General features: G+C 40.3%; 2 protein-coding genes across 5 annotated transcripts in view; one reads left to right on the top strand and one right to left on the bottom strand.

Annotated features, from left to right (window-relative positions):
• The window catches only part of DDHD2 (DDHD domain containing 2), a 25,115-nt gene extending 8,500 nt beyond the window's left edge, over nt 1–16,615 (top strand). Inside the window, exons 6-18 of the mRNA XM_081961063.1 lie at nt 1,180–1,269; nt 3,928–4,060; nt 4,631–4,839; nt 5,756–5,823; nt 6,598–6,720; nt 7,477–7,572; nt 8,789–8,905; nt 10,309–10,464; nt 12,039–12,141; nt 13,140–13,313; nt 13,994–14,156; nt 14,734–14,857; nt 15,082–16,615. Coding sequence (XP_081817189.1) covers nt 1,180–1,269; nt 3,928–4,060; nt 4,631–4,839; nt 5,756–5,823; nt 6,598–6,720; nt 7,477–7,572; nt 8,789–8,905; nt 10,309–10,464; nt 12,039–12,141; nt 13,140–13,313; nt 13,994–14,156; nt 14,734–14,815 — 1,514 coding nt within the window. The 3' untranslated portion in view covers nt 14,816–14,857; nt 15,082–16,615. The remainder of the gene's footprint in view (nt 1–1,179; nt 1,270–3,927; nt 4,061–4,630; nt 4,840–5,755; nt 5,824–6,597; nt 6,721–7,476; nt 7,573–8,788; nt 8,906–10,308; nt 10,465–12,038; nt 12,142–13,139; nt 13,314–13,993; nt 14,157–14,733; nt 14,858–15,081) is intronic.
• Nucleotides 16,480–24,025, bottom strand: part of PLPP5 (phospholipid phosphatase 5) — a 24,558-nt gene continuing 17,012 nt past the window's right edge. For 3 of the 4 annotated variants that reach the window (XM_081961065.1, XM_081961064.1, XM_081961066.1), the window contains exons 2-7: nt 23,599–23,707; nt 22,722–22,812; nt 22,206–22,269; nt 21,126–21,250; nt 18,797–18,967; nt 16,480–17,941 (exon numbers count right to left, since the gene is read on the bottom strand). In XM_081961065.1, coding sequence (XP_081817191.1) covers nt 17,772–17,941; nt 18,797–18,967; nt 21,126–21,250; nt 22,206–22,269; nt 22,722–22,812; nt 23,599–23,707 — 730 coding nt within the window. In that variant the 3' untranslated portion in view covers nt 16,480–17,771. The remainder of the gene's footprint in view (nt 17,942–18,796; nt 18,968–21,125; nt 21,251–22,205; nt 22,270–22,721; nt 22,813–23,598; nt 23,708–24,025) is intronic. The other variant, XM_081961067.1, reaches the window with a different exon arrangement.

Here is a 24,025-nt window from a genome sequence, read left to right as displayed (position 1 = left end):
TTTCTTAACACAAACCAGAAGCATAAAACTAAAACATTAAGAAAGTCTTATATATTTTTAGAAAATTATTCTAAGCAAGATTTTTAAGAGTAAAGAGAAGAGAACAGAGGAAAGAAACAGAAACAGCAGAATCTGCATAACTGTTTTAGACTGTCTTAGGTCAAAGTATATTTACACATGAAGTAAGTGTGAAGTGTACACATGAACCAAAGTACAGATTAGGTGAAACCTGGCTTAAAAACAGTAACTGTGGGTGGGACCTTGGAGTCCTAGTGGATGATCACTTAAACATGAGCCAGCAGTATGTGGCAGCAGCCAAAACTAACACAATCCTTGGTTGTATAAACAGGCATAGAATCAAAATTATGTGAAGTAGTACCACTTTATAAAGCCTTAGTAAGGCCACATCTGGAGTATTGCATCCAGTTTTGTTCACCACAAAACTGATGTTGAGACTTTGGAAAAAGTGCAAAGAAGAGCAACTAAGATAATTAAAGGCCTGGAGATTAAAACATATGAGGAACGGTTGCAGGGGGGGGGGGTATATGATAGCAGTATTCCAGTATTTGAGAGGCTGCCACAAAGAAGAGCGGGTCAATTTATTTTCAAAAGCACCACAGGGCAGGATAAGCAACAATGGATGGAAACTAATCAAGGAGAGAAGCAACCTGGAATTAAAGGAGAAGCTTCCTAACAATGAGGACAATTAACCAATGGAACAGCTTGCCTTCAGAAGTTGTGAGTGCTTCATCACTGGAGGTTTTTAAGAAGAGCCTGGACAGTCTCTTGTCTGACATGGTGTAGGATCTCCTGCTTGAACAGGGGGCTGGACTAGAAGACCCCTAAGGTCCCTTCCAGCTCTATTGTAATTGATTGATTATTCTGTTGTTTTGCGTGTAAACAGAAGAGATTCTGCACTGGATGCAAATTCCTTATGTGTGCAATTACACTTGGCCAAATGAAGCTGTTCCGTTCCATTCTGTCCCATCCCCATCCCCTTCTGTTCCATTCTACTTCATTGTAAAAATAATATCAACCAGAATAAGCTTGAATATTATCAAATGTTTAATCTAGTTCCAGCATTTTTAATTTGCAAAAAAACAAGGCACTCCAGATATAATAATATTTGATACCTTTTTGGAACAGGACCCTGAGTAGTTTCTTGATTGTTTGTTTCAGGAGAACCAACGCAAATTGATCATTTAGTTTTTGTTGTTCATGGAATTGGACCAGCTTGTGATATTCGATTCCGGAGTATCGTCCAATGTGGTAAGTGCAAAGAAGAAAAGTTGCTGGTTCTGCATCCCCCAAAGGAATTTGAGTGTGTTGAATGGACACATATTATTACCACGACCATATAAAGCCAGGTTTCCCCAAATTTCTTCTCCTGTACAAATGGATACAGATGACCCTCGACTTAATACCATAACTGGGATCAGGATTTCTGTTGCTAAGCAACGTGTTTGTTAAGGGAGTTGTACTCAATTTTGGTTTTTAATCAAACCGCTGCAGTTCTTAAGTGAATCACAATCATTAAACAAATGTAGTCGCCCCCTCCCCAATTTTGCTTGTTGGAAGCCAACTAGGAAGGTGAAGATCACGTTACCCCAGCATAAATATATGTCAGTTGTCAAGCATCTGAATTTTGATCACATGGCAATGAGGATGCTGCAGTGCTCAAAATTCGAAGGCTTTTCCTAAGCCATTTTTTCCGTGGTGTTATAACTTTGATCACTCACCAAATTAAGTTGAGGACTACCTGTACATTTCTACTAATTTATGCCAATGCTTTTTAATTGCTTTTATTCCACACTAATTATAGGTTTAGCATTGTAATCGCCATCGTAATCAACTTGGTAAGAGACTTTGATGTTGGGAAATCATTTATTTCTAGCTACTGTTGCAATTACCTGGAGATGAGCCAGATTCCAAAGAAAGATGTGCCCAACTATAATGGTTCCTTCATATTAGGGAGCCTTCAGTTACATGGGATTATTTGGTTGGGAATTATTTGGGAATTAATTTTACAACACCTTTAAAACACATTTTACTATGACATAAAGATTGTGTTAGTGTTGACTGTGATCCATGAAAGCTTATGGCTCAAGATTTGTGAAAAGATAAATTGCATTGTGTTTAAGAGAAACATCAATAAATCTTGATTAATATTGTAGGAGGTGAGACTTAAGCAATGACATCCTTTGCAATGCCAGGTTCTCCAAAGTAATGTTTACATAATGCTGCTATCATTTGAAATTTAAAATGAGGAAGCAGTTGAAGCAGTTGCTTGGACATTCCCCTTTTTCACAATGAATCTAGCATTTTAAGGTTAATGAGTTTCAAGTCCATCTTGTCCTATTGGATAAAATGATCCCACTGCATAGATTGCATTAAATGGATTGCATCAATATGGAGGTTGAACTACATTAGTGAAGTAACCTTGTTATAGAAGCTACCTCTACAGTAACACGCCAATGATGAGGCTTCTAAGGGGAATTTCTTAAAAATCTTCTGAAAAAATGTATCTGTGGAAATGCTAAATTTCCAGAATCGTAACTGGAGAGAAGAGCCAAGAATCCGGCAATTGCTGCTACTGCTAGGACTAACAACTTCTCTTTTTAATAAATATATGAGAGTTATAAACTGCTTGCAGAGCCAGTTGGATGTAGTGGTTTACAGGAACCAGAAAAGAATTGTTGAATTCTAGTCCCACCTTAGGCACAAGCCAGCTGGGGGACTTGAGGCCAGTTCTTATCTGTCAGCCCAAGAACCAGACAAGAGCTAACTATGAGCCAAAATTGTTTTGAAGTGTTACAAACACTTTAGGATTACAGTAGACGAAATGTAGATAAGTCTTGTCTCTGCATTTATTTAACAACCTGGTATAAAAACCAGGAGACTCAGACTTCTAGGTCCCCCTTAGGCAGGAAAGCTAGCTGGGTGACAGGGCCAATCACTCTGACTCAATCCAACGCACCTTTCGTGGTTTATTTATTTATTCTTCGCATTTCTAAACCGCCCCCTCTCCCAAAAAGGGACTCGGGGCGGTGTACAGTCCACTCAACACATAACAGGTAATAAGTACAATATAAATATAAATATAAATATACATATACACATGGAGGAGGTTAAAAATTAAAAGAACTGTATAGAAGAATAACATATGGCTCTAAAAGCCCTAAAATCAATTAAATTTAAAATACTACCCTTAAAATAAGCAGTGAGAGTATACTTCCAGGAGGTAGAAGTTGTAACAGTTATAATTATAATTATGCCAGGCCAGCTAATCGAAACAGGTGAGTCTTCAATTTTTGTCGGAAGGAGCGGAAGTCCGTGGTGGTTCTAATGTCGGGGGGGAGGTCATTCCAGAGGGTTGGGCCCATCACAGAGAAGGCCCTATTCCTTGGCGCCGCCCGCTGGCATTGCCTGGTGGTCGGCACCTGGAGAAGGCCCTCCCTGTGAGAGCGGATTGGCCGCAGGGATGTATGTGGGAGGATGCGATCCCGCAAGTAACTAGGTCCTGTGCCATGGAGCGCTTTAAAGATAGTAATCAGGACCTTGAAACGCACCCGGAAAACCACAGGCAGCCAGTGTAGCTCGCGCAGGAGTGGTGTTACGTGGGAATATCTAGAACTTCCCATGACAACCCGCGCGGCCGCGTTCTGGACTAGCTGCAGTCTCCGGGCGCATCCCAAGGGAAGTCCCATGTAGAGGTTGTTGTTGTGCCTTGAGTTACTTGTAATGAGGTGGGATAAAAATCTAATAAATAGTGTTGAGAAAGAGCAACCCCTTCTTCCTGTTCTGGTTTCCCATTTGAGTCTACTTCCGGTCTTGAGTCTACTTGCCAGTACCATTTTCCTTCCCCATTGTTAAGTGTGCAGTAATAGTTACCTTGATTCCAAATAGTGTTTGCATCTTCTTCTCCAGTCAACGACTTCCGCAGCGTTTCCTTGAACATGCTCTCAACCCATTTCAAGAAAGCTCAGGAACAACAACAGATTGGTCGAGTTGAATTTATTCCAGTGAACTGGCACAGTACTTTACATACAGGAGTAGATGTGTAAGTGCATTTTGCAATGCTTCTGTATGGTTTGATGACAGCCTGAGATCTACAAAGATATTTTTCGTTTCGTAAAATGCTACAATTGTAACTCGCAAGAGAAGGCAATAAAGATGGATTCCCTGCATTTTAGACTTTTGCGGACTCTATACAATGTATATAAAATAGATAAAGTAGATCTGATTTCCTTAGTCTCAGAGGATGATACCTCACTCTTCCAGACCTCCTGTGATCTCACCCAAGCCAAGCTAAGCCAACCCACAAATCGTTCTTTCCTTGATAAGAACTGTAGGGTAGATGTGGACATTACAAAGAATTAATTTGCAGGTCAATTCTCATTATGTTGGTTTGGAAGTTCATTGAATTCAATTGCGCTTATGGGTTAATAAAACCAATCACAAGAGGGCTTTAGTATTTTTTATTAGTGTGTTTTATTTTGATCCAGCTTTTGTAGTGAAGCTTCCTTACTATAACAAAAACTTCAGAATATAGAGGTTGGTATACTAAGAGGGGAAATGACTGGTTTAAATCACTGTTCTTTTTAAATGTCCTTCTCCGCTTTACTCACAGAAATTTGGAGAGAATCACCTTGCCAAGCATCAACCGCTTACGTCACTTCATCAATGATACCATTCTGGATGTGTTTTTCTACAACAGCTCTACCTACTGTCAAACCATTGTGGATACAGTTGCATCAGAAATGAACCGGATCTACTTGCTTTTTTTGGAAAGAAATCCTGATTTCAAAGGAGGCGTCTCCATAGCTGGCCATAGCTTAGGTATAATTATTTTTTCTTACTTTGATGCAAAGCCTATCAGCATACAGTATGTTATTTACAATCTAGAAATGTTTTAAACTCTTCGATCAACATAGAAAAAAAAAATTTCCAGGGAGAAAACAAAATATGCATGATTATCTTAAATTAATTTACGGTTGAAACGTATACAAATCACCGGAAAAAGAAGAATTAAAACCAAATACATTGTTTGAATCAAGTATTAATGATCTTGAGCAATTCGGCCCATGGGCTGCAGAAACGACATACCACTTGCATGAACAGCGGGTAAGCTTGCACACACATCCATTTGTGTGAGTGGTGGGCACAAATGGAGCTGCGCATGCATGAGCTTGCCAGCTGCTTGCACAGAACCGTCCCCCCCCCCCCCCCCTCTCTTGCCTGGTCCTCAAAGCTGGAAAGGTTGGAGAATGCTGGTCTAGTCAATAAGTGGTCTTATTTGGTGTAAGAGTAAATTAAAAATTTGCAGGGCTGGGAGATTTGTTCCTCTCCTTGCATTTTTATGTCTAGTGTGTGATATACTGATAATACATTTCTGTATAGCAAATAATAATAATAATAATAATAATAATAATAATAATAATAATAATAATAATAATAATAATAATAATAATAATAACAACATAAACTTTTGAAGTCTTCTTTTTTGTACAAAGTTAAAAAAAACCTTGAGGATAAGATTCCTAGGTTATAGATTTTAAAAGATACTAGTTCCTTCCATTTGTTCCTCTTTTCAAATTGTAAAATCAGTAATTTCTCCATTATTTTGTTTAAACTAACAAGAATTGTGGATCTATATTTTATTTGAGAAGGTTGAAACCTTTTGGCAAGTTCTGACACCCCCTATTTGTGATTTTCTCCAAGACATTCATACCTGCTCATGGTGTTCCTTTCTTAGGGTCTCTGATATTATTTGATCTTCTCACAAATCAGAAATGGACATCTGATGAGCAAGAAAAAAAAGAGGTACACATTTGCATTTCTTGTGTTGTTTCAATTTGCGATAAGCCCAAGTTCACCGATACTTTCACAGTGTGCTTTCGTTTAGCCAAGATAACTTTCAAAATCTTCAGAAATACTGTCAGGTCGTCCTAGGAGAAGAATGGTCTATGGCGATTCTCAGTCATCCAGATCATGGTTATCCCAAAGGTATTTTTTTCAAGAGGCAACTGGTCTTTCTGTTTTTTCTTTGAAGAAGTTTTGCTTCTCATCCAAGAAGCTTCTTGGGTGAGAAGCAAAATGTCTTCAAAGAAAAACCAGAAAGTCCAGTTGCCTCTTGAAAAAAGCACCTTTGGGACCACCTTGACTGAGAATCTAGACGTAAAAGTTGTATGCTCCATTGATTTCAGTGGTTGTGCTCCAAGCATGATTGAACTTTGATTTACCCGTTTGTTTGTTTGTTTATTTATTTGTGTTCGATTCTATCCAATTCCCGGAGACTGCCTGGACAACTCGCTGCAGTTTTTTTGGCAAGGTGGTTTACAACTGCTTGAGTAATTGGTCCAAAATCACACACCTGGTTTTCTACCTAAGGGGGTGGGAGGGACTAGACTTCAGAAGTCTCCTGGTTTCTAGTCTGAGGCCTTAACCACTACACTAAACAGGTTCTACAACTCAGTATTAGGAGAATCATTTGTAAATTTCTACAATTTGATTATTTATTTCAGTGATAACATTTGTGTACATCCTAAACTGAAGGAAACTAGGAGCCTTAAAAGCTTCCCAATTAACTTTTCACAGGGATTACAAAGACTGGTAATGCATCAGGAAGTCAACAAATCTATGAAGGACATCTTAGCAGAACTTGATCTTTCTGAATATTATGTTGTGTTTGAGAAGGAAAAAATGGACAATCAAGCATTGGTAAATGAAACTGGGGTTGCTTCTGTTACCTAGAACATGGATGCTGCTAGCTTTTATATACCTGTCTTCAGCATGGCCTCTTAAGGCAAATAAACTTTGGGTCAATAATTACCAAAGGGTGGTAGATATGGATGAGTATTTTTTTTTCCATTGAATTTTTGTTTGGATCTACCATACTTGGAGATCATCATGTGGGATAGTTCATGTTCAGAATTAGATATTTCTTTGGCAAGGAATAACATTCTACATTTCCTCTTTATTTATATTACTTCTGTCTTGCTTTAGAACCCCAACTGCATATACAAGAATGTCCCAATCTTATAGTTAAGGACAGTGATATTTAAATCTCTCTCTCTCTCCCTCCCTCTCCCTCTCCCCATCCCTCCCTTCCTCCCTCTCTCTCTCTGTGCTAGAATCTCTGGGGAAGCATTTTGTTATTCTCATTCTTACTCTTTTGTAGTGTGGCATTTCAAAGTAATTGCCTCTTGGGCAACAGGACTTAGTCTGTGAACTAGGGAAGGTCACAGGAATTGCTTATGGACTGTGACTTAGGTGTCACCTTTTCTGCAGTTTTTTCCCCGATTCTGGGCTTTGCAGACTCTTTGTTTTGTGTGGGATTAGTATGTTGGTTTTACAAAGCTGAGTTGCCCCTTGAAATTGCCATGTAGAAGCCTAAGCCCCGCCCCTTTCCCTCTTCCTTTCTGTATTCTGTTTATAGTAGAACTGTGTTTCTGAATGTGGAATTCTTATGTGCAGGCCTTGTGCACAGACAAGGAACTTAAAGAGATGGGGATCCCCTTGGGACCCAGAATCAAGATCCTGCACTATTTAAGGAAGAGGAGCAACTCTCAGGTATGCCTTGTGTAAGCCTTTGAGCCACTGAGATGTGCATCTTTGATAATATAGCAATAAGGTTATGCTTTGGGACATAGGACATGTTGTGTTAATTTCATCACCTAAGTCAAAAGGAACACTTTGTCACTGTTTTGGCACTCTCATTTTTGCTTTCTTGTCTTTACCTTGGAATTGAAATTCTGTGTTTTCTATTAGTTATAGTAGTCCTTGACTTATGACTGGTCACTTAATGACCATTTGAAGTTACAATAGACCTCCCTCGGGATACTTACAATCTGGTTCTGAAGTTCTGACAGTCACATGACCCTCTGGTCACGTGACTGCATGTCGGGCACTTGACAATCAGCCTACTATTCATGGCTAATTGCAGTGTTCCACGATCATACGACCCCCATTTTACAACAATTTCCCCCCCAACCAGCAATAACTTCAAATTTTCAGCAAAAAGTGGCCTATGGCAAGCCATTGATTTACTTAACAACTGGTGCAAAGAAAATAATAAAACCAAATTGATCATGTGGTGACCGATTTTACGACTATCATGGCTTATAATCTTATGATCAGGCTCCATTATGGTCATAACCCAAGGGTTATCTGTATGTATGCAGTTATGAGGCCACCACCATGTCCCCATAGAGGTATAAAAGTGCATGGATTGTATGTATAAGCTTGCTTCTCTTCTGTCGTGTTCATCATACGCTAAAGAAATAAAACTCCCCGTTGGATAGCCTTTGCTGTTAAGGATATAATCCTCCATAGACTTTCTAAAGTGCCCGTCAATGCTACCTAATTGACAGCCACCACTCTCAGTGAATTCCATAGTTGAAAAATGTGCTCTTCGTGATGAAGGTTTTCCATGCTTTTTGGGTTCGTGCTTAGACCCTTTTCACTCCTGATACATTTTCCCATTGGGGTCACACCACCTTCATCTGCTTTTCCACATAAAAGTGCTTTGCATGGCCCCAACATCTCTGATCTTGGTGGAGCCCTTGCATCGGTTTCACCTTTTGCTTATTCCTTTTGGTTTTTCTCACATCATTCAATAATGAGGTTGTGGGAAAATATAAACCCCTGAAGCCTTGAATATGTTCTAGGCAGAAGAATCAATAATATAATACAAATAATTGAATCCCCCTGTTGTGGAGGTAGCAGGAAATTTGAAAGCAACTGCAGATTTTTTTTTTAAAAAAAGTTAAAATTATTTTCTTTGTAGACTTTGAGGCTAACCTCTGGCGCTGCTGAGGAAGGGGGAGATGCCAATCAGGAAACATCTGCAATGCCCACATGTGCAGAAACCAGTTGCAGACATCCGGGTGTTGTAACAGGGCAGGTAACTTTAATAGACAACAGACTCCCATTAACTGCATCATAGATATAAAAGTAGGATTTGGTTGAGGTGTTCAGAAGGTTTAGCTAAACCAAGATAATGACCAGGATGCAAAACATACAGGATCTGAATTCACACTTCATGCAAATACTGATTGGAGTAATAATTCTCTGTCTAATAAACCATGATAGCTGAATTAACACATAACACTAATCTGGGTACCAGACAACCAAGATCACATAGCACAGTGCAATTACTGAATTCTTGAATGCTGTAGAGATGCAAAGTATTATGCTCTTGTGATTATTATTTTTTTGCTTTACATTTTATTTAAATCCAGTTATTCGTTGGCTTATAACCATTCGTATAGCGTCAGTTCAAAGTTACAGCAGCACTGAAAAAAGTGACTTACGACTGGTCCTTGCACTTACGGCTGTCATAGCATCAACAGGGCCACGTGATCAAAATTCAGGCGCTTAGCAACTGGCATGTATTCACGATGGTTGCAGCATCTCTGGATCATGTGATTCCCCAGTTGCAACCTTCCCAGCTGGTTTCCAGCAAGCAAAGTCAGTGTGGGAAGCTGGCTTCACTCAACAACTGTGTGATTCATTTAACAACTGCATTGATTTGCTTAAGGATCATGGTTAAAAAAAAAAGTTTGTAAAATTAGTGCCACTCACTTAACAATTGTCTTCCTCGGCAATTCTGGAAATTCTGGTCCCAATTGTGGTTGTAAGTCGAAGACTACCTGTAATGCGTCCCCAAAAAATAATAATTCTATAACTTTTTCAAAAAGTCATGCAGGCAAAAATATTACATTTATATAGATTATGGGAAGTATTTTTTTTCCTGAGCAATCTGCTGATTGGGCCAGGACCTGAGCCCAGACCATATTATCTCATATCAGATCCTTCATTGGGGTGGGGGCAAAAGTATCACACTAAACGCCCATCCTTTTTTTCCTTTGCTATCTTTGTTTACATTCTTTCATCCTTGCTTGTTGACTATCTCCAGCCTTTATGAGCTGCTCAATTCCACAACTCATCATGCAAATGGGCAAGCTACAAAATATTTTCCTGTTTCAGAAAATGCTGTATGTAGCTTGGAGGACTGTCTTGAAATTTTGAAGCTTTTAGATAGGTTTTAAAGGTACCTTTGAAAGATAAGTTGTTTGCCTTTTTTTTGTAGCAGCATGTTTCTGTTTGGATTTTACATTATGGACGTTTGTAATTTTTGTAAGTGAGTCCCACAGATCAGTAATGATATAAAGAAGAAGTAAATTATTATAGGTGTTAATTGAATTGATATATGCCAGTACTTTGGATTGATGGATGGCCAGATAGACAGACAGAATGGAATTGCTTGTTCCTGCAAACTGTCAATTCTATTTCTTATTCCACCAGGTCTCTGCAAACTACCCTCAACTTATCTACAATCCAGAGATTTTTTTTGCTTTTGGCTCACCCATTGGTATGTTTCTCACTGTTCGAGGTGTGAATAGGATTGATCCAAACTACACTCTGCCTACCTGCAAAGGCTTCTTCAATATCTTTCATCCCGTAAGTCTGAGTATCTTTTCTTGTTCCTTTGTCCAAGGAGTACAAAGAGAAAATTACAGTGGGCCGCATTGCTGTTCAAATGAATCATGGTTAACTTGATTCAAGTCCTATTGAAATTGATTGGACTCAGATATGGCTAGGTTACACTGGCTCCAGCCCTTCGTATTGTTCATTGGATGGCAAGATATCTGCATAGTATGGAATAAGATTTTGGTTATCCAGGTAACTGACGAGAAATTAACAAATCTGCCAGCCGAAGAAAAAAAGATAAAAGAAAACCAAGAATCACATCAAAGAGGTGGAATGTAGATACACTAAGATTATGTGGCACTTTGCTTATAGATACATATCCATCCACATTCTGGACTGTTCAAAACTATGTAGCATTTAAAAACAATTAAAATCTTGAATCCACTTTGTAAATTATGCAACTTCTAAATTAGACAAACCTTAATGTGCCCTTTCTGGAGATAATCTCATCCTCTATTGGTGCTTAAGTTAACCATCCAGTGATATTAGAATTAGGATAGAGCAGTTTGGAAAAGAAAGTTTACCTCTCTTAATCTTTTGCTACTTTTCAGTGATGGGTGGAAGTATTGATTTCTGAGGATTTATTGTTAATTGACAATGCTTAAGCCCTACTGTTGGCTCAAATGGTCCTCTGGGCAGCTTAATGAAAAGTGGCAAAAACAAAAATGGCACCATAATAATACACAGGTATAAAAATCCAAACAGTAGAATTTATACAAATCAAACAGAAAAAGATGTGCAATTTAAATCAATGACCTCATTTTCTCCATTTTCATTAAGAAAAAGTCAGTGTAGAAGGCAAAAAGTTAAGCTTCTTTTGGTAGGGATGGTTATTATCCTGGTGTCAAGATAATACAACTAGTCCTCATTTAGTGACTTTTTTCTATAGTGACTGTTCATAATTACGATGGTGGTAAAAAAATAACTTTGCAACCAATGCTCACATTTGCAGCCTTTGCAGTCTGTAAAACAAAAGAAAACTGAAGTATGATAATTAGCACAGTTATGGTTTCACTTAGCAATCACTTTGCTTAATGAAAAGTTGCCAATTATGGTTGCTAAATGAGGACTACCTTCAAGATTGTGTGATTGAAAGTTTTCTTCGTAACAATGTGAAATTAACTCTGGGAAGATGAATACAACTGAGAGATGATCAGGAAAAAAATGGAAATGTGCTGAAGCATCTTGAAAATAATCTGTTTTAAGTTTTTCAAATGAAAGAAAGTGAGGGGGGGGGAAATCAAAGACAAGGAAAAGAAATAAATTTAGAACAAATCCAAACAAACAAAATTGCTCTTAAAATGAGTGTTCTTCGGCACTGAATTTCAGAAGCAAATTATGCATCAGAATTTGATATCAATCTGTAAAGAGGATCCACAAAGCCCCATGTGATCTGCAGGTTTCCCACTCCTTCAAAAAATGTATTTTTTTTAACTTAATCATGGCATTAATTTCTTTTTAATAGTTTGCATGCTTCCTTTGGGATTAAAGGTCGTATAGAAAATGGACAGATTGTAATATTCTGCAAACCCTTTCTTTTGTAGTTTGACCCAGTAGCATACAGGATTGAGCCCATGATTGTTCCTGATGTGGAATTTGAACCCATGCTGCTTCCCCACCACAAGGGCCGGAAGAGGATGCATTTAGGTAAAAAAAAAAAGTGTTGTTCCTTCTTCACCTTACATACCTAAATATTTCATGAGTGATATTTCTAGTTTAATGAAAAGAAGGACTAGGGTAGCAGTGTTCCAATATCTCAGGGGTTGCCACAAAGAAGAGGGAGTCAAACTATTCTCCAAGGCACCTGAGGGCAGGACAAGAAGCAATGGGTGGAAACTAATCAAGGAGAGAAGCAACTTAGAACTGAGGAGAAACTTCCTGACAGTTAGAACAATTAATCAGTGGAACAGAAGTTGCCTCCAGAAGTTGTGAATGCCCCAACACTGGAAGTCTTTAAGAAGATGTTGGATAGCCATTTGTCTGAAACAGTATAGGGTTTCCTGCCTAGGCAGGGGGTTGGACTAGACGACCTCCAAGGTCCCTTCCAACTCTGGTATTGTATTGTATTGTATTGTATTGTATTGTATTGTATTGTATTGTATTGTATTGTATTGTATTGTATTGTATAATTAGGGATACAGTTGAATCAGGATGGCTGGCAGGTAACATCGCATCCATCCTAGAATGCTTCTTCAGATGTCCCATGGGCGCATATGTATGAAGTCACTTATTCAGAATTTTCCCTTTAATGTATGCAGGAATGCTTGCAAAGATATTCGTGCTGGCTGGGGAATTCTGGGAATTGAAGTCCACGCATCTTAAAGTTGCTAGGGTTGAGAAACACTGATTTAGGAATGACAGGCTTTTCCAATAGGAAACACTCTAGAACCAGGCCCAACTGGCTTGAATGCAAAAGCGTATAAATCCTTTCCATTCTCCACCAGTTAGTTAGAACTGAAGAGGTTTCTTGGATGAGAAGCCAAATCAGTTCAGTTGCCTTTAAAATAAAAGCACCTTTGGGACAACCACTCCCTGGATGAATGAGAACTTCCCTAGACATTAGTCTCAAACTTGCATTTAGGGTTGCACATCTATGCAATCTTGTCTTTCTCCTGGTTTCGAATTTTTCTTCTTTATTTTTCCAGAATTGAAGGAAGGCCTCACTCGGATGAGCATGGACCTGAAAAATAACTTGCTGGGTTCCTTGAGGACCGCTTGGCAGTCTTTCACCAGAACATCATTGCCAGCTGTGGAGGCAGGAGCCACCGGAGATGTGGAACCGGAACCGGAAGCTGAAACATGCACGGAGAAGCAACCCGGTTGGTTTAAAGCCTAGGTTTAAGATGTGGTTTGCACACCCGAGAGAGTTTGGTCACCTTTGGTGCATGCAAAGGAACACGTTTTGTGTTGCTTTTCAGCTGTTTTTGGCTCAGGCTTTCCACTTACAAAACTCCCACTGCAAATAAAGGTTTGGGGGGGAATAGTGCAGAAGGAATACAGTGGGTTATATTTGAGAGATTCTGAGTTGCCTAAGGGCCTCCTTGGCACCAGGTATAAGGGCTCCTTCTGCTCTGTTGAGTGAAGAGAGATCTAGTGGCCTCTGGACTGAGCTGGGCAGTTTCCAGGGCTGGGCACGGAACAGTGTAACTCTTCAACTGAAATTGGCATCTAAGTACTTGTGGGCAAGAGTCACCATTTCTTCTTAGTATTGTCTGAAGAAAGCTCTTTTGAGAATATTCAGTGGGCTCCAAGCCTGGCAGCTTTAAGACTTGTGGATTTCAGCTCCCAGGATTCTGGCTGAGGAGTTCAACTCCCATGGCGGATGAGAAATCCTGGGATTTGAAGTCCCCGCGTCTTAAAACTTGCAAGGTTTGGAGATGCCTATAAGACTGAGCTGCCACCATTGCCTTAGGCAGGAAAATTAAGGCTGGTCTTAGCTTAACTGGCCTGTTCACTGACTGCTACTGTGTTGATTCAGTTTTCTTCCATATGAATACAGAGGAGAAACCAGAGGAACCAACCACATCAGCAAAAGAGGATCCGCCTCCAGTGAATGTGGGGCTGCTGAATGGGGGCCACCGCATTGACTACGTGCTTCAAGAGAAACCCATTGAAAGCTTTAACGAATATTTATTTGCACTGCAAGGCCATTTGTGCTACTGGTAAGCTCTGCCTAGCGGGCTAATCCTGATCTGGTGCCCAATAGCCTTGCTGGATGGGGGCTGTCACCAAATGCCCTTGACCAAGGATATTGATCTGGTCTTTCACTAAGCGTGCAGGTTTGGGAAGGACACATGCAAAGCCTGGAAGGAAGGAGAGGATACCACCCTAGAAATCTAGATCAGCCAACTCAACCCTTCCAGCCAGATTGCCATCTCATCTGAATTATCATGCAGTTATGGCAATCGAAGACAATTATTGTCTTTAATCTTCTCCATCATTCCTGTTCTTCTCCGAGAGGCTCATGACTATTTATGTATCTCCCTCCTTTGTATTGTATTGTTTTAATTGCTGAGGTAGAAGATAGGCTTACGCCCAGTTTTCACGGCTTTCACATTTAGTTTCTAATTGTATAAAGCTGGGAGAAGCATGCTGTCCTGAATTGAATTTAGCTAATTACATGCATCACAGCTAGGATTCTAAATATGTGAAATATATATACATCAGAAATTTGCCAGTGTATGTAATCAATCATGAATAGCTTTATTTCTTTTCCCTTTTTTCTGTCCCTTCTCCTAGGGAGTCAGAAGACACAGTATTATTATTGTTGAAAGAGATCTATCAAACAAAGGGCATCAGCATGGATCAGCCCCCTTTGTAGAGAGACAAACTGATCAGCTGCACAACTCTGGATACCAAATATGTAAGTCTTTGTTTTTCTGATTTGGGGCCAGTTGGCTCTGGCTATCATTTGAGAAAAAGACAAAAAGCAACTGAAGATTTAGAAATGATTCTGCTGTGTATATTGTATCCCTTCTGTAATATTTTCTTTGAATATTTTCTTTGATCTCCCTTCAAGATCAGCTACCTTCAATGAAAAGCTAACCTAACACGGCTGATATACCATGTTATTTCTTTGTTTTACAGATGTCCTGTGTCACCTTCCTCCTCTTTCGTCTGATGTGACCAGCATGCTTCCTCCTCACAGTCTGGAACTCTGGAAAATTCAGTATCCTCTTCAGGGATGGTAGTGAACATTGAGATCCTGTCTTGATTCTGGGTATATCCAGGCCCTTGTCAATTAACCGATCTGCATTTTCTGTCTGCAGCCAGTGTGTCTTTAGATCCGGTGCAATACCAGTTGTGTCACCTTCAGTTTATGCACTAGTCAAGACTTGAAATTGGTGCTAGAATTCCACATCTTGTCTCCATTAGAAAAACCTCAAGATGAGTGATGGGCAGTGAAGGATTTTGACTTTTAGAAGCACTTCTGAGGCCGTGCCAAGTGATCAGCATTACATGTCAGATTATTTGTGGGGAGTTCATTTTTGTTTTGTGTTGTCTTATTGCTGCTTTATTCAATACAGGGCCCAAGGTCAAAGCGAAAAGCTGGGCAAGCCAAGTCCCATTCTTCTCTGAAATAAGTAGGATAATGGTGATGACGACGATGCCAGCAATAGCAATCCTATCAGTCTACTTTTCTAAAGCAGGGAAAGTAGACAACTACTTACCTGGGAAGGAACTGGCAAAGCTTGTAGATCTGATCTTGTTCACAATGATCAGGATATGGATGAATGATTCCTCTCCCTGTGTTCTTGTAAACACTGTTTGTAGAAGCTGTGATGTGAGAGGTGCCAAACTTCATATAAGCAGCAGTTTGATACACCCTTTTCAGTGCATGCAATTGGGCTCTTGAAAGCATCTGAAGAACGAGGTCACATCCTAGAAACCTCTACCCACGTAGTCATTGGATAGATGATTGTTTCTTCAAGCACCAGATGAGGGCAGCTCTATACCAGCAGTTTGACTTGGGAGCTCTTGGGGTGATTGGCTGACCATTTGGACAGACAGTTCACATTGTTTGTTTAGTCTGCCAGAGTGTAAATTCAATGCATGGCTCAACATCTTGACTGGCTAGTTGTGGAAACACATCTGTGATTTCATGGTGTATGTATGTTGGGTGACTTTTTTCTTTTGTCACAAAGTGGTCAATTGCTTTTCACTTACCTGACATTCTACAAAATTTCTCTGTTCAAGAAAGCCTTGACCAAGGGAGCAGCAAGCAGCAGGTTTACCAGTAGGATGTGATCACGCTGTCGCTACCCTCTGTTCACCTTGTGTATTCCAATTCTGCGCCGGATACTTAGTTGTTCTCGTTGTTTGCACTGTTATTGCGTCAGTGAATTTTCCAGCCTCTCATGCTACGCTTGTGGCTGAACAGAATGCCATTTGATACAACCAAATTCTCAATTGGAGTATCAATAGGAAAAGTCAAGCAGTTGGAAGTTACTGCACTTTGTAAAATATTACCTTTTTTAAAAAAAAAAAGTTATTTAACTTTTTTCCAGCAGCTGTCTGCCTTTGGTGAATTTATTGATCTTTGCAAGGAGAACCCTGACTGATCGTTAGGCCTCCTTTCTCTCTAATAAGCAGTTGTTACATTGTTAGGATTGACTATTTATTCAGTGATCACCGTGGTTTCATCTTGTTAAGGCACTAAGATCATCATCCATAGATTGGCTGTTCATTGGCTGTTCAAATGAGATTTAAGGATGTGTAGGATTAATGTCACAACGCAACCACAGATACCCTAAAAAATACCCGAGTGCTGTTATTCTGCACAAATTTGGTTATTCTGTAAAATTTTGCAATTGTCATACCTATCTATGGTAGAAAAATGTTTCACCCTAGACTACGTCTACTAGTAATCTGCTGTATGGTATGAATAGTATAGAAAACCCAATTTCTGATGTTAGAACTGCAAGGGGGGGCACCATACAGAACAAGTAATTATGCAATAAATATAATTAGTCTCCTAGATTTAATTTTGCCTCCTTAAATATTACACCTCAGTGGCAAATGTTGGAGAGGCCAGAGTCCTTTGTGATTTTTCTTAAGAGATAGCAGAAAAACAACAAATGCTAGCACATCTCCCTTTACACCTGTTTCAATGCATGTCAATCTCCTTGATGAATGGTTTTGAGCTATTGCTGTTTTGAAAAAGGCTGGTGTTTTGTTGCACAAAATCATTGAATCCTGAAAGAATATAATTCACCACCACCACCCCTGTGCCACTATTTTAAAGCAGAATTTCGAGGAGACAACTATTAAAATTGTACCCATCTGTCTTTGGATGGAGAGGAATGGACCCTGGGCATCTGGGAAGAGGCAACAGATCTCTCATGTAATACATAGGTCAAAACTGCACACTAACTGAGATCATGTGACATCAATTTATAGGCATTTAAACTCAAGAGCAATGCTTGGCATTACAATGAGGGAATGGACCAGAGACTCCTATTGTTGCTCCATTGTGATCGGATGAGGAATGGTTCAATATTGCCAGGAATGAGTTGACCACAAAAAACTAAATCGTCCCAAACTGTGCAATTATGCTGTCCTGAAAAACACTCCCTCTCTTGGCCACATATGTGTGATGAAGGGGAAGAGATAGAGGCCCTGAGTTTCAATCAGGCTGGTATACTTTGAACGACGATGCTTCTCCCCCTACCTCCTCCTGGCCTTTGAGCAATGCAGAATATGGATGATTTAAGCTCTCTCCCCCCACCCATCCCGGAGTCTGCAAATACACAGAAAGGAAACCCCTGAGTCCTCCTTCATACATCTAGGTTGAAACCAGAAAGTGTCAGCTTTTGCCTCTGTGGAGAAGATAGCCTGGATACATGTTGCAGCGGCTGATGGCATCTGGGGTCGGTCAGTGAAGGGTAATGCTGTCTGTAGCAGAGATACGCAAAGGTGAAACCCATTCCAGAGCCAACCAGCACATCTTAAAAGGAACAAAAGAATGAAGATCAATATCTAACACATCATCAGATATCAACCCACGCTAAGCAATGGTCTTAATTTTGCGCAGGGGCCATGCCACTGAGGAAGGCAGAGCTGGCTGGGATTTTTCCCAGTGCTAAGAGGCTGAGGGATTTGGTTTTGTAATTGATTTATCCTCTTGTAGAGTTTGGGCGGTGTGATGGCTCAGTGGTTAAGACACTGGGCTTGACAGCTGGAAAGCTGGCAGTCCAGACTCAAGACACAAGCGCCACCCGACAGGATGAGCGCCTGTCCTCACCCCAACTTTTGACTTCTTTTAGAGTTTACATGCTACTCCCACCTCAAGCAGTCATAAAATAACAATTTGGGCCATTAAGATTTGCAGTGTGGTCAGAGGATGCACTGAAATTTGCCATACCATTACAACGGGGGTGGTGGTGGTAAGGGATGGCCTGAGTCGAGCAGGAGTTTTGGCACAAAAAGAAGGTTCCACTCCCTCCATTCCTTTCTTTAGGAGCAGAGTTGTACAAGCTAAGACTCCAAAGCCATCGCCACCTCCACCAAAGCCCAGGCTTCAAAAACAGTTTCATCATACGACAGAAAGGGAAAGTTATTAGATGCCCTGTTGGAGAATGGCCCTGTGACTCTCCTTCCATTTGAATTAAATAGAGATGTACTGAGTTTCTTTTGTTTGCCCATTCTTTGGCAAGTTTCCTGCAATCATGAAACTCAAAAACATGGCTGTCAGCCAAAATATAAGCAGAGTTGGGCTTTTGACCAATGGGGCAATGAAAGAGACTTGTAGAGCGATAGAAAAACCATCCTTCCCACATACATACACACACTTTCCCCTCACCTTGCCAGTGATGTTTGTAATCACAAGTACGGGACAAGGCAATGAGCGTGGCAATGAAGAGGGGTCCCAAGAAGGCGCAGAGGCGCCAGGATTGGCCTCGACCACCAGGTGCAAAGCAATGCAGCTTCCCTGCAATGTAGAAGGAGCCAAAAGCAAGCCCAGCAAAGGCAACTGGAAAACAGAAAAGATCCCTTAGGAGATCCAACAGTGCAAACGGCCGTCACTAACTGTAGCTAGAAATACAAGGGATCTCAAAGAAGAAATCACTGCTTTTCTCAAAAAGAAATCTGGAATAGACCTAGACGTGGGAGAACGAGTGGCAGAACCTGGGGCAGAATTAAAAGAGTGATCAGCCTAAAATTCCTGCATAGTCACAAACAAACTAAATCCAACTTCCCCTGAATTCTGCTGACCCTTATTTAGCTCCTAGAAGTTCATTGAGAAGATTCCTCTGTGTAGGCATGATTAACAATAAATCTGTTTAATTGGTCCTTCCCATGTGCGCCTGAGCTTTCTGTCAACAATGCTGTTAAGAGTAACCCTATGCCAAAAAGAAAGTACTCCCAAGTGATGCAACACTCTTCCTCCCAAACAAGCAAACAAAACCATTAACATGAACTAAAAAGAAAAGAATGGGAGTTGAATACAGTAACTGAAGGAAACGAGAGATTTATCATTTTTGCACTGGGTAAATTGCAATTGGGTCCAATATCTTGTGACCACAGTAGATACAGGGCACTTTTCTGCTGGTGCCAATTGAAATATTTTGCAATTAAGAGGGTTTATCAATTCTATTCTGCAGGAATGGCAGATTGGGCAATCCAGGAGGATAGCTCTGATTGTTTCAATGTTAGTATCAGACCAGTTAAATGATCAATCTTGGAAGGGAATGTTTTGTTCTTTTCATACAATTCTATAGAAGGAAAGGAAAGGATCTCCTGAATTAAATACAACTTACTGTCAGATCAGGCAAGCAGGACTACAACACGGTGGTTTTTCAGTGTTAATGCAATTAAAGAAGGGGGGAACCATATATAGCCCAGTGGTGGGTTTCAAATCCCGTTCCGCTACGGTTGGAACGGGCCCGGCAGCGTCCTCATGGACGCGCGCACTGCACGCATGCATCTTAGAGCCTCTGCGATGCTCCAGCTCCTCCGCGGAAGCCCTAAAACACAGGTAAGGAGCTCGGGCGGGTGGGTGAGCCCTCCGGAGCACCGTACCGGAACAGTATCCGGGGCGTGCCGCCTGCAACCCACCACTGATATAGCCCTACCAATGTTGGAACCTGCCATCCATCCTTGCCCAGCTAACTGAGAGGGAATATACATGTACACATACATACATGCACTTACTTAAAAACACTTTTGGTTTGGTTAAAAAAACAACCCATAAACATGCTACAAAAGGTGACACTGCCCATTAAAAAAAGTTGAGCCCAAAACAGACTTTAAAAAAAAGGTACTTCTCTCCATGAATTTAAGAAAACGACAGGGCAGGAATTGTATGATCTTTTCCAAGGAAAGATGATTTCCTTTGCCTGCATCACTTGGACTGCACTGTCAGCATCTCAAATATAGCAAGGGCGCTTGGCAAGATGCATGTATGTATGTACACTGCAGATCTAGCCGAAGAGACAAAATGACATGACTTTAATAATTGCATTTTTTCCAACTGAGGCAATAAATAAGTGAGAGATGGGCAACTTAAAAAACATAGTGAAGCTGTTGTATCCCTACAATATGATGCTCCAGTGAGCACTTATGGATAATGGAACATTTACACAGAGGAACAAATCACACAAATAATACTCTATAGATTGTAAGGCAATCTACAAAGGATGGTTATCTCTTGGGACCTAATAACTTTTAAATGAAGCCCCAGGGGAGAGAAATACATTCATAACCACTGCAACCGCTCTTTCCTTTTAATATCTGCCTAGGCTTTTCTTGAGTTCTTAGGCCAATTCTGTAAACTGAACTGGAACATTTAAAAAAAATGATTTCATGCCACATTAGATTGGAACCTAGTGCATACATCATGTATCATGATGTAAAGACTCTTAAGCAATGTGTTGTGTTTAAAGTTAAATATTTGCAAACCCAGCCATTCTGACTTATAGTTTTGTGGCTAAATGTGTTGGGTACAGCCAAACAATAGTGGTTTATTCAATGAACTGGTTATTCAAACCATGTCTTAGCACAATGTATGAACCAGTTCAATACAAAATGAATGTTCTTGGAAGGGGTAATTAAATGTCCCCAAAGTAGCCATAATCTTATTGCCAGCTTTCTATGGGAAGTTCTCACAGGAAAAAAAAAATTGTACTCACAGGAGGAATGTCCACTGGGGAAGCTTTTGCGTCCTTCAATCACTACTTGTGCATCTCCTGTGCACAAGAACTGATGAGTTGCCCGTCCATCAGGAAAGCAGCGGTAGAAGAAATCTGGCCGAGGCCTAGAAGAAGAGAAGTGTAGGTCAAGGTTTCTCGACTTAAGGAAGATGGAGAAGAACAGAGGCAAAGAGCTAACCCGAATCTCCAACTTTGCTGTGACAGCTGTAGACTCTATTGTGGTGCCTGCAAATACCTCACTCCACATCCAATGTCCCTTATTCAACTGGCTTCTATATTGTGAGATCATCTCTTTCTTTTCACCAGAGCTTGAACTGTTGCAGATGAGATTCTCCCCAAATATTATCCTTTACAATAGCTGCGTAAGAGGAGATGTTTGACCGAAGACCTCACTGGGATGTCTATGGCTGAGTAGGGCCTGGCACTTAAGATGTCCAAGTCCAACATCTTAACTAAAGAATTAATAGCCACAAATACCATAAAAACATTTAAGCCAGGTACTCCTGTCCTCTCCACTTGGCTTGCTGGTCTTGTGAAGGAGAAGGAAATGCCCTGGCATCCCTTCCTCTGTGTGGAATAAGGGAAATATTTTCTCTATCAGTGACCCCTTTTTTTAAGTATGAAGGAAATGGGTGGAAAAATAGGGATTAGGGCAAGGAGATGAGAAGGTAACTTCACGGGCTTGATAGGAAAGCTCCATAGATTTCCTATCAAGGAAAGTATCCAGTGATACTTTAACCTGGATCGCAGAAAGGAAAAATTAAGGAGCGATAGAAAAAACAAGACCATTTTCAAAGATGGGATGGAGACACCAATGGGAGAAAAATGATATTTTTCAACATACTCTTTGGACAATCTCTTTGGAAAGAAATACAAGGGAACATTTCTGCTGTTTCTTATATAACATTATGGGAAGTGGTCAAACTTGAATAGTTTGCTCTTCCGTACTTCAATCTGGTTTCTTCCACTTCGTTTCTGATCCTCTCACATTACTTCTCAGAATATCAGCCCCCTGCCTATAAGCAACCAGAGGGGAAAAATAGCAGAAAAGAATCTTACCTGCCCACGGCCAGCTTCACAGCATTGGTGAAGATACCATTCAGGACAAGTGCCAGGCTAACAGCTGCACCAAAGAAAAAGAAATTCCACCTTAGATCTCCGTGATGGGCAAGGTGAACAACTGGACAGAAATTACCTTTAAAGCAATCCAGCTCAATGGGTCTCAACAGTCAATTTGTTTTCTATGGGAAGTCCAAATTTGGGTTACCCTGAATGAGGTTCTTGGCAGGTCCGATCAGCAGGTATGACCCGAAAACTGTGGAGTCACCCTCCATAAATTTTTATTGAAATATTCATTCATTCACTCACTCACACATTCACTCATTCTAGATTGTCCATTTCCCTCAAAGGAGGATGAATGCAGATGGAATACTGGGAAATTGTTCCCAACATTAAAGTGACAACAAACTTCTCATCTTTCCCCTACTAGGCTGATAGGGCTAATTTGATGACCCTGCTCCGTTATTCAGCAATTTAATGCAACCCCCCAATTTTCTGCAACTCCCCTGTGCTCACCCAAGCATGCTTCCCGGGTATCTTCTTTGCTAGCCTTCATGAAGAATTTGGCCAGGAAAATCAAGACCAAAGGAGACACAAAGGAAATCAACTGCAACAAGAAGATCAAGATTCAAATGCTACACTCACAAAAGCAAAAGAAAGCTGCACAAATGATTTTAAAAAAAGACATTGAGGATTGCTTCTTAGCTTTCAAACAGTATTATACCACTTTGTACAGAGAAGAGGATTCATTTAGCTCTTTGGATGCTTGCTGGGAATTATGCTGAAATAGCAGTTTTCAGAAAAATGGGTGTTTCTGACAAAAATGAGAGCAAGCAATGTGCATAGGCCTTCATTTGGACTAGTGTTTTTCAAGCTTGACAACTTTTAAGATGTATGGACATCAAGTGCCAGAATTCCCAGCCAGCAGAGAATTCTGAGAGTTGGAAGTCCATATATCTTAAAGCTGTCAAGTTTGAAAAAACACAGATTTAGACTTAACAGGCCAATATGAACAAAAATTAACCACAGAAAAACAATCCCGCTCCTCCCCAAAGCACACAATATGCACTGAAAATCCCCCCCCCCTTCATACCACTCAGATTCTCCTTGTTCCGTGGCAGCCCTTTCAAAGCATGGAATATTTTTTTTTTAACCATAAGAAAGAAGATTCTATTTTGATGTCAGGGAAATAACTTTCCAACAGTAAAGACAATGGAAAAAATTAACAAGGAAACTGGTGAGTATCCTTTTGCCATGTCTCTTCAAACACACCTGGATTGGTGTGGTTTAACTTGGGTTCATTGCCCTGAGCAAAAGTCTGGGCTTAATGTAAGCAAAGTTCTGATTGCCAAGAAACAGGCATGCAAATAAAAGAGTAAAACAAAGCACTTACGAACATAGAGTTGGTGGGCACGTGGTCAGACTCTACGTAAGGGTTTTTGTAGAGCCACATTTCTTCAGGCTGTATAACTCGATGGAAAGGTGGTAACACTTGAGTGAACCTAAAGAAAGTAGGATCCAAAAATGTTTGGCGCTACAGATTACGGGCTGCTTTCCATAGCAATTTATAGCATCCCATTGCCCTTTCCGTTACATGTAATCACACATCCTTGGTCCATGAATATGGCACCCTTTATCCCAATGTTTGTAAACATACATTTGACTAACCCTGGGCTGTAATAAAGTATCTTTCTAATTCTACGCAATACAGAATTGTCATTCCTGTTTAGTTATTTTTAACCTTAACCCATCTTCCCCAGGGCAAAAAGAAAGGCTCATAATCATCAAGTTTATAATCCAAAAGACAACATGCAAAGAAA

This window comes from Natrix helvetica (genome assembly GCF_964273705.1).
Source record: "Natrix helvetica genome assembly, chromosome: 8".
In the NCBI taxonomy this organism is placed as follows: Eukaryota; Metazoa; Chordata; class Lepidosauria; order Squamata; family Natricidae; genus Natrix; species Natrix helvetica.
This window is presented reverse-complemented; position numbering and strand designations above follow the sequence as displayed.